This window comes from Perissodus microlepis, chromosome 8, assembly GCF_051167445.1.
Source record: "Perissodus microlepis isolate ML-2025 ecotype Zambia chromosome 8, ASM5116744v1, whole genome shotgun sequence".
Taxonomy (NCBI): Eukaryota; Metazoa; Chordata; class Actinopteri; order Cichliformes; family Cichlidae; genus Perissodus; species Perissodus microlepis.
In genome coordinates this window covers 24,507,195-24,517,641 of record NC_140468.1, presented here as the reverse complement: position 1 = coordinate 24,517,641, position 10,447 = coordinate 24,507,195, and the positions used below count along the sequence as shown (strand labels likewise).

Below are 10,447 nucleotides of genomic sequence, written 5' to 3'. Positions count from 1 at the left end.
GGCACAGAGCAGCTCACTGCTGGAACGTTGAACCTCCTGAGTTCGTGCTCTCGGCATTTTCAAAAGAATCCCTTGTATAGATTTTGCTGTGGAACTAACGTTAACTTCTGTGTGTAGATATCCCTCTTCTGGACCAAATCACGGGACCTGCCCGGGTGTGGCAGTGTGTGTGGAGTTTTGGAGCGAGTGCGGCTGAAGAGGAGTGCGTGTGTGCGGAGGAGCTGTGGTGGTGACTGTGTGGAAGAGGAAGCATGTGTGTGGATTCCCCCCCCCCCCTTCTCTCCCTGGAGCCCTGGACCCCCCTCCCAACTCAATGTACATATATATAGCACTGAGGTGATCCCTGTTGTAAATAAATCACCTTTTGGTCTCTTAGAAAGAACTGTCTGCGCGTGAGTCCGTTCAGTAGCCATGACAGAGACAGAGCAGCCGGGCTATGTAAAAAGTGTAAGGGGGCGTGTTCACGGTCACGTCCAGTGGGTGTGTGGGCAGAGACGCTCCACCACGAGTTACTACTGAGCAGACTCTGGCTCCAAAAGTGGAACATGGCAGCTCCCACAAGCGGGATATTTTGCTTCATTTTTGCACAATGGGAGGAAGTGCTGTCGTGTTGTTCATCTTTTAAACAGTAATTGGTTAGGGCCAATCAGCAATCTTCTCCTTAAGAAATTTCAAAAATATACAAAACAATATATGTAACTTCATAAGTCGACAAAAATAAAATCCAGAAAAATCATGTAGCTTTTCAGATTCATGATTCTTTCGGTTGCATCATAAAGATGTTTCAAGTTCAAGTTTATACACTTAACCTTAAGTTGAGGTCTTTCATGTCTCTTTAACAAAAAACAGAAACAAAATCCCTATTCAGAAATCTCTCTTCTATATGATGGTTTGTGTGTGTAAATGTGTGTGCGTGTCTGTGTGTCTACACACAGCAAGCATTTGTTTGGCCTGCTGATATGGCGCCTCGAGCAAAAATCCTGGCCACGCCCCATCCCTTAAGATCCCGCTCCAAAGTCCTATTAACCTACGGATTTAGAAAGAAGACGCTGCATTGTTAACTCTGAGGGAGATGGAGAATGAGCCTATTTCCAAAAAAAGTGGAGTGTGTTCCTTTAAATACTATATAGTATATATTGTTAAAAACTAAAGTGTACACACACACACACACACACACACACACACACACACACACACACACACACACATTTACACACACACATACCATCATATCATATCTAAAATGTCTTTTGAAATGTATTTTGGTCTGAAACTAATAAAGTGATGGTCCATCATAGAAAGGAAGGCCTTCTCTGAATGAGACAAACTCAGAATCTGTGTCTTTCTTTTCTTGTTTAGAGACTTCAGGAACTTCATTTTTTCTATATATGATGATGATGATGATGATGATGAATTATGATCACATGCAAAAAATACCGTTTGTATGTTTAATAACATGAAATATTATTTCACACAACTTCTTACTTGTATAAGTGTTAAAAGTCAGTGACAGGTACTCAGAGATAAGGGTGCTCTCTGCTGCCCTCTAGGCCCAACAGACTGTCAAAACACTTTATTTGTACCTAATTATCATGCAGTTATAAGCATGGTAATTGTATAAAATGTGTGTAAAAATATAAGTCTTTAAATACACTTAGAAGGGAAATTGCAATGTTTTCTCTTACTGTCTGATATTAATTGAATCTATGTACAATGCAGAGTACAGATCAGAGTAACATGCAGTACTGTAAGTGAAAGGCACTCTTGAGTTAAGAACACAGTGTGGTATTTATTCCTCCCTCAGCTCCTTCCTCTTAGCTTGGCACCTACTCAGACACTCTTTGCACAGGAAGCTTTCTTTGACTAGGTAAAAGCTCTCTGAAATACTGACTGGTTTCTCAGTGGGTATCTTCTCAGCAATAATTGGATTCCTGTCCATCTTGATACTCTCCAGTTTTTTCAGCTTCAAGAGGCAGCCGGGGAAGCGGGTGAATCTGTTATCAGAAAGGCCAATGTGGCGGAGCTCCTCCATTGCACCAATGGAGGCAGGAAGAGCTTCCAGCTGGTTGAGACCCAGGTTCAGTGTTTGGAGTTTATTCAGGAGGCCGAGCTCGCTTGGGAGGCTTGTGAGACGGTTGTTGCACAGGTTTAAAACCTTAAGGTTCTGCAGGTAGCCGATAGCCAAGGGGAGCTCCTCCAGCTAGAAACAATAACACATTTTTTAACAGATGGTGATTTTGGTGCACTAAACATGGACATAATTACGAACCATGGTACAATTTTGAAATGGGCAAACTACAGCTGCCAAAAGGCTAGTGACAGTTAGCGGGTCTCTAAGGTGTCCCCGTATGCTTGTGATTATTTAATGATTGGCTTTTGATGATTAGAACTTTAATCTAGAGAACGTATTTTTAAAAAATGGGCTTAATTTTAAATATTTGGAATATTAAATTATTTAAAATGATTTAAAATAGTGTGACACAACAACTGTTTAGCAGCCCCATAGTATTGCTGCTATACAGTAGCTACCATTTATTTACCTACTTTTAAAGAGTTGTTGTAAACATTAGGCATTATCTGTCATACTCACATAATTGCTGTGCAAATCCAAAACAGTCATTTTGATGAACTGAGCAATAAAATCTGGAATTTTTCTGATCATATTTCTGCTCAGGTCCACTTCATCCATGTGAAAGAGCTTCTGGACGCACTTTGGAACAGCTGTAATCCCCTTGAAACTCAGATCCAGTCGGCGTTTACCATCCAATGTCAGCTCCACGCAGTTCTGGGCCATTTTCAAGGTGATCTTCTTACTTTTAGTCTTTCTTTTGGCTTTCGTTCCCTTGGCCATGCTGCTGCCGGGACACACAGTGATGGAGTCTGTAGTTAACCTTTTCCACTAATGCGCTGTGACGACAGAGTTGACCGTGGAGCCAGTCTGTGAGATCACGTTACCCAGGCAGCGGTAACTGTAGACAAAGTCAAGCTTTACCTTTCCTGTTAGATAAAATATGAGTAACAGTATCATTTGCTTTATTCCACAACACTGCTAACATGACAACAGAAATCAGAATAAGACTTGCAGTGAGTTTAAACTTATGAACCAGCATTAATGCCTCCTCACACCCAGTTCACAACAGCAGGGAAGAGAAAAACTGAAGATAATTGGCTCTCTTTCCTCAGCCGAAGAACGTTGCCACACGTCCAAATGTCACTGCAAAGAGCTGTAAATAGATAAGCGGTCAGACTGCTGCTGTTTGACAGGTAAAAAAATCACCATGCTGCATCATGGCTGTCTGTCAGCTGGGACTCACTTGGGTCAATGTGGCATTTGTTGTAATTTGTTCCCAGGCAACTGCTGTTTGGTCTGGTAGCTTTGGCTATAGCTATAGCTTTATAGCTATGAGCAGCCACCAGTCACAGCAGGGCAGTTCGTTCTTTTAAAAATCTGTGTGAGAACATTTTAAAAAACAACAGCTTCAGTTTCCAGGGATTATCCTCTTTCAAATGAAGCTATGGAGGATTTCAAGTCCAAATTACTGATAAGAATAAGCTCTTGATGCCTGTGTGACACCTACAAGTGTATGGTCAAAGTAAACTTTTTGTAAAACATTTATTCATGTAAAAAGCATTTTTTCATGGTGGTATTGCACTTTTCAAAGTTATGAAGACGTAATTGCGTGGCAACGCCACAAGCGGGAAGTAGTTGTGAGTGCGATAGGCCGTTGCAACGCTTCTGTACCTCAGACGAGGAAGAGCCTGCAGACCAAATGCAACTCATGTCTCCTGTCTCTACTTTTCTGTATAAAAACAGACCCCATGGAAGGCCTGTAACACCTGTAGCTGATTTGTCCACATTCTTGTTATTTATCTCACTGAAACGCAGCTCTGCCCAGTACTTTGTATTTGCCACTTTGTTTGAAATGAAGAACAAGTACTACTGCCTACATAACAGCGAATGTATACATTTATACATGAATGTGAGTCCCACAGCCTAAGTAAACCATCTATACACATAATGCTTACATAGCAAATGCTGGCAGCTAATGAGGCCATTCTTGCTTTATATCTGAAATAAAAATCTGACCTTTGACCTTTAACTCTGACTCGAATCATTTCAGGTCTTTCTCAAGCTTTGATGTGATTCTGCAGCCACACACTGATCTCTTTCCCACAAACACAGAGAGTTGTGTCAACAATGAGTTTAAAGTGTCACATATTGCAGTTACTCTGCATCATGCATTGCTGATGATGTACTTTTTGAATAACACACAATCTTACCAGCAGGTGGGGCTGTCTCCATACATATAAGTTCAAGATTACTTTGTGCCAAGAAGACAGGATGGATCCATTCTTTCATGTTGTTGATGTCAAATTCTGACCCCATCAATCTAACATCAGAGCTAAAATTGAGACTAATCAGATTAGATAACAGTTTTTCAATCTTCTATTATCTAATATTGATAGACCTGCAGAATCTTCCTCTTCTTTGGTGACAGAAGTGGCGTCCGGTGTGGTCTTCTGCAGCTGTAGCCGATCTGCTTCAAAGCTTGACGTGTTATGCATTCTGAGATGCTCTTTTGCATTGATTGTAACAAGCTACGTTTTCTTCCCATCAGCTTCAAGCAATCAAATCATTCTTATTTTACACAGAAAACTGCCACTGGATATTGTCTCTTTTTCTAGTCTCTGTAAACTAGTGATGGTTATGTGGGAAAATCCCAGTATCAGCAGTTTCTGAAATAGTCCCATGTCATTGTCAAACTCATTTAAATCACCTTTCTTTCCCATTCTGATGCTCTGTTTAATCTTCAGCAGATTATGTTGATCACATCTACACGCTTAAATGTCCTGTGTTGCTGCCATAGGATTGACTGATTAGATTTACTGAGGAAGTGAACAGGTGCACCCAGTTAACTAAATCTCATTACTGTAATATTTTTAAAGGTATAATATTTCATATAAAGTCTTTGTGGGAAACCACTGTGTTCAGAGGTAAGTTTATAATATGTTGTGCCTGCAAAATATCAGGAATGGCCAATGAAAGGAAAGAAAATGAGAGGCAATTTTATGTCTATTAAGGTATTAATATTGTTGTCTGACTAGTGTGTAAGAAAAGTTAAAATAGAGTCAAAGCAACACTGTGCCACATTGGCATATGTACGTAAACATGCACTTGAATGACATTCTTGGATATAATGATCCAGTAAAAAGAAGAACATCTTGTTAAAACGAATTAGCACCATTATATTGTAGACTTTAGAAAATGCATAGCCACAAAAAGCCACTTACTTTGTTATGTTAAACTACAGATAAACACAGAAAACCTGTTTACCTCCTCCATGTTTGATCAAATCTTAGCTTTGCATTTGGTCAGTTCTTTTATTCTCCTGAAAGAGCAGGAAAATTTAGTAAATGAGCCTGAGTCATGTCCCTGTGGAGTGTGAAATACGGGTCAGGAAATGTGAAGCTCACACTGGAGGAAATGGTGCTGACCTAATTGCGTGAGGTACGAGTTTAGATTACGTCCAGTGATTAGAAATATGAGCTGTGTGTTTGTGGGTCCATTTGTGAGCATGAAAGAAAATGGCTACAGCTATACCCTGCAGACAGTAGCATAGAAGTATGGAAGAGTTTAAATGAATAACTTTAATAAATGATGTCATTCTAATATTTATCATTTCATTTCAAACTGTGCAAAAAAAAAATGATCTCATTATTTAAAAAAAAAGAAAGAAAGGAAAAACAAAGTTCTGTAGCAAGGCCAGTTTTGCTTAGTGTGGTTATCATTGTTTTACTGAAAAAGATCAGAGTTCCATGAAAACGTTATCAGAATGGAAGCAGATGTTGCTCTAAAACCTGAATTATGCGGTATTAGCAGCGCTGATGCCAAGTAACAGTCTGTTTACGACTTATATTTACTGGGACATCTTATTTAGCACTAGCTAAACAGTTAGCCAAACAGTTAGCTATAAGTTAGCTATAAGTTAGCTAGAGGTTCAATGTTTGAAGCTAGTTAAACTAATAGTCTAAAAAAATTACATTTTCTTCAAGAAGAAGTTTGCTGTAAATTAAATCAAAACAAAACATTGTTAATAATTTTTGTGCCCTGCTTATAAATGCTAAATAGGTGCCTTTAACCTCCTAAGACCCAAACTCTTCCACGGCATGCATTTTTAATTTCTCTTTGATATTTGGGCTGATTGGGACCTGATGATTGTAAAAACAAAGAATTACTGGATTTGTTTTTTTTTTTTTTTACCTAATTTTTGTTTCTAAGAAAAATGAGAGCCACATATGTGGATATTCGTTTAAAATTTCGATAGAACAGTAGCAGTATAATGTCTTCATATGTGGATATCAGGCCCTTGTAGAGCAAAATTGAGTATTTTGGTCTAAATTACCCAAAATGTGATGTCCACATATGTGGACGCCAGGTCCTAGGAGGTTAAGGAACAAACATACCATTCACATTATCACATTGTCAAAAATGGGCTGTTTAAGCCTAGCATAGGGTCATTAACCTAACGAGGGTAGGCTAAAGGCAGCAAATCAAACATAGAGTGACAACACATAATCACATTAAAATCTAAACAAAAGCAGCATTTATCATTGACATCATAAAAGTCATCGCCCTTTCATTTGCTAATTTTACAGTGAGGATTTCCCGTCTTTCATCCACTCATTTCCTTCCTTCCTGTCTTCTTTCACAGCTGCTGGACAGCATTTTTAGCTGCTATCCTGTAGAGAACCACAAAGCTTTCACACATACCATTATCGCCCAAGTGTCTTATCAATGTACAAATGATGAATGAAGGTTTGTAAAAAATCTACTTCTTAAATGTCTGTGTGCAAGACATTTGACGCAGTGAATCTGGTAAACAGAACTTCCGCAACTTGCAGTTAACACAGGATTTTACCACCTAAACCTCAAAAACAAAGCATCACATGCGACACATGTTGGTAAACTGTCACACGTTGCAGTTTCGTCATGATTTTACTTCCCTTTAAAACTGCTTAGGTAGAACAGTTTCCATTGGAAGGAAATAACTCCATGAACTGCAAAGGAAAGGAAAATAAATCTAGGGCTGAAGAGTCACTTGCGTGAAGCCTCACAAAATTCTCTTGAAAGACCCTGAGCAAATGTATGACTTACATAAATGCCAAAAAAGCTCCTATATTTCCTGCTTAGTGAGCTTTAGTAGACTGCAGAACGTTTTAAAATGCCTAAATGATGCCTGAAGGATGCGGTCTTCCCGCTTAGGATCAGACGCGTGGAAGGAGCCACAGGGCTGGGTGAAGGCTCCAGAATTTGTTTTTGGGATTTTTAATTTCCTGCGTGCCTCAGCATACTTCTTTACAAACTGTCCCTTAGGCATTCTGATCCAAAACAAGAGTAAAGCTTTTTTTGTGCTGCCTGTTTAAGAAAGCTGGCACCGCAGAAGCAGAGGCGTTCAAGTGTTTATCTAAGCCCTGAGTGGACGTGGCTTTGCTTTCCTCCAAACTTTGCGACTGTAGGGTACTTTGCTTCAGGGCTGCCAGTTCAAAGTCTTTACCCATTTGTAAATGTTTGCCTACATCATATTAAAAGAAAAACCTCCTCAAGGCTCTCATTAAATGTTCACTGGGACTGTGGCAGTGTCTTTTGGTGGTTAAATCAATTAGTTATGATGGATAAAATGACTGAATCTGGATTAGTTTGGTATTTGAATGTGTCCAAAATTTTAAAAAAGGACAGAAAGTAATTAGCCCTTACATTTAAGGCCTCTGAATCATTTCCAACACATTATTAAACTCCATGAAGATGTGATAGAAAACACATTTTTACAGCTTGTGTACAGTAGATGATCATTTCTAATTCAAAATAGCAGAATGACTTGTTTCCTTGAAAAAAAGGTAGTTTTCTACAGTTATGTGTCTACAATATGATAACCTGACAGGTTCATTTCATAATTCAGAGGCAGACATAATCTGTCTCTGAATGCACCGTTTTTCAGATAAGTGTCTGTCAAGAAGTAACTATATAGACTGTAAATAAAAATGGACAAAGTAACATGCATGGCATCACCGATTGGTTTGTGGACTACAATTATATTTAATGACATATTTATTTTATTTATTTTTAAAAACAAAGTAACATATTAGGGTACTGTGGGGATATGAATGCTAGCTATCTGCCTTTGTTAATAAAGCAACATGATTTTGCCATTCTTTAGTGCTGTTCAAATGTATAGTGGACTTGATATCCCATAATGCCTTGCGAGATGTACCGTACAGTAATATTATAAACGAAGGAACCATCCATGGTGTTACTTTGGTCATGTGGTATATGGCAGCGGTCCCCAACCGTTTTTTGCACCATGGACCAGTTTATGTCCAATAATATTTTCACAGTCTGGCCTTTAAGGTGTCACAGATAAATACAACAAAATAAAACCAGTACCAGTACCCAAAAAAAGAAGATTTATTCATAACACACGGGAAAAGACCCAGGGAAACTGAGTTAATGATAAAAACAATAAAAAACAATGCTATAAAGCGGTAAAACCCCCGAAAACCATAAATTTCACATCCGAGCCTCATCTCTTGTGGCCCGGAACCAAACAACTCACAGACCGGTACCGGTCCGGGGTCTGGGGGTTGGGGCCCGCTGGTATATGGTCACCTACTCACCCACTGAGGTAAACTGGCACCCAAGATGCATCAGCGTTTTAAATGCTACATTACATGTTCATGCAGTAAAAATCTACACCTGTAGTAGCTCTCTGGTCACTTTGTTAAGTACACCTGTTCAACTGGTCATTAATCGGTGCGTTCAAGCATATAGACATGATCAAAGCCATCTCTAGACCCAGCAGTCTTAGCTAATTATAGGCCAATCTCCAACCTTCCTTTCATATCAAAAATCCTTGAAAGAGTAGTTGTCAAACAGCTAACAGATCATCTGCAGAGGAATGGTTTATTTGAAGAGTTTCAGTCAGGTTTCAGAGCTCATCACAGCACAGAAACAGCTTTAGTGAAGGTTACAAATGATCTTCTTATGGCCTCTGACAGTGGACTCATCTCTGTGCTTGTCCTGCTAGACCTCAGTGCAGCGTTCGATACTGTCGACCATAATATCCTATTAGAGCGATTAGAACATGCTGTAGGTATTACAGGTACTGCACTGCAGTGGTTTGTATCATATCTATCTAATAGACTCCAATTTGTGCATGTAAATGGAGAGTCCTCTTCACACACTGAGGTCAATTATGGAGTTCCACAGGGTTCAGTGCTAGGACCAATTCTGTTTACAATATACATGCTTCCCTTAGGCAGCATCATTAGAAGACATAGCATACATTTTCACTGCTATGCAGATGACACCCAGCTCTATCTGTCCATGAAGCCAGATAACACACACCAATTAGTTAAACTGCAGGAATGTCTTAAAGACATAAAGACCTGGATGGCCGCTAACTTTCTGCTTCTTAATTCAGATAAAACTGAGGTTATTGTACTCGGCCCTGAAAATCTTAGAAATATGGTATCTAACCAGATTCATACTCTGGATGGCATTACCTTGGCCTCCAGTAACGCTGTGAGGAACCTTGGAGTCATTTTTGACCAGGACATGTCCTTCAACGCACATATTAAACAAATATGTAAGACTGCTTTCTTCCATTTGCGCAACATCTCTAAAGTTAGAAATATCCTGTCTCAGAGTGACGCTGAAAAACTAGTTCATGCATTTATTACTTCCAGGCTGGACGACTGTAATTCATTATTATCAGGATGTCCAAAAAACTCACTGAAAAGCCTTCAGCTAATCCAAAATGCTGCAGCAAGAGTACTGACAGGGACTAGAAGGAGAGAGCATATTTCTCCTGTTTTGGCTTCCCTTCATTGGCTTCCTGTTAAATCCAGAATTGAATTCAAAATCCTGCTCCTCACATACAAGGTCTTAAATAATCAGGCCCCATCTTATCTTAATGACCTTGTAGTACCATATCACCCTATTAGAGCACTTCGCTCTCGCTCTGCAGGCCTACTTGTTGTTCCTAGAGTATTTAAAAGTAGAATGGGAGGCAGAGCCTTCAGTTTTCAGGCCCCTCTTCTGTGGAACCAGCTTCCAGTTTGGATTCGGGAGACAGAAACTATCTCTACTTTTAAGATTAGGCTTAAAACTTTCCTTTTTGCTAAAGCATATAGTTAGGGCTGGACCAGGTGACCCTGAATCCTCCCTTAGTTATGCTGCAATAGACGTAGGCTGCCGGGGGATTCCCAAGATGCATTGAGTTTTTCCTTTCCAGTCACCTTTCTCACTCACTATGTATTAATAGACCTCTCTGCATTGAATCATATCTGTTATTAACCTCTGTCTCTCTTCCACAGCATGTCTTTATCCTGTCTTCCTTCTCTCACCCCAACCGGTCGCAGCAGATGGCCGCCCCTCCCTGAGCCTGGT

At 39.7% G+C, this 10,447-nt stretch overlaps 1 protein-coding gene across 1 annotated transcript; it reads right to left on the bottom strand.

Moving 5' to 3' along the window:
• Positions 1 to 1,490: 1,490 nt before the first annotated feature.
• lrrc18b (leucine rich repeat containing 18b) lies at positions 1,491 to 3,219 on the bottom strand. The gene is made up of 2 exons (XM_084936839.1): positions 2,591 to 3,219; positions 1,491 to 2,200 (listed from the first exon to the last, which is right to left on the bottom strand). Exons 1-2 carry the CDS (start codon positions 2,849 to 2,851, stop codon positions 1,790 to 1,792), a joined length of 672 nt encoding a protein of 223 aa, XP_084792965.1. The 5' UTR covers positions 2,852 to 3,219; the 3' UTR covers positions 1,491 to 1,789.
• Positions 3,220 to 10,447: the final 7,228 nt, after the last annotated feature.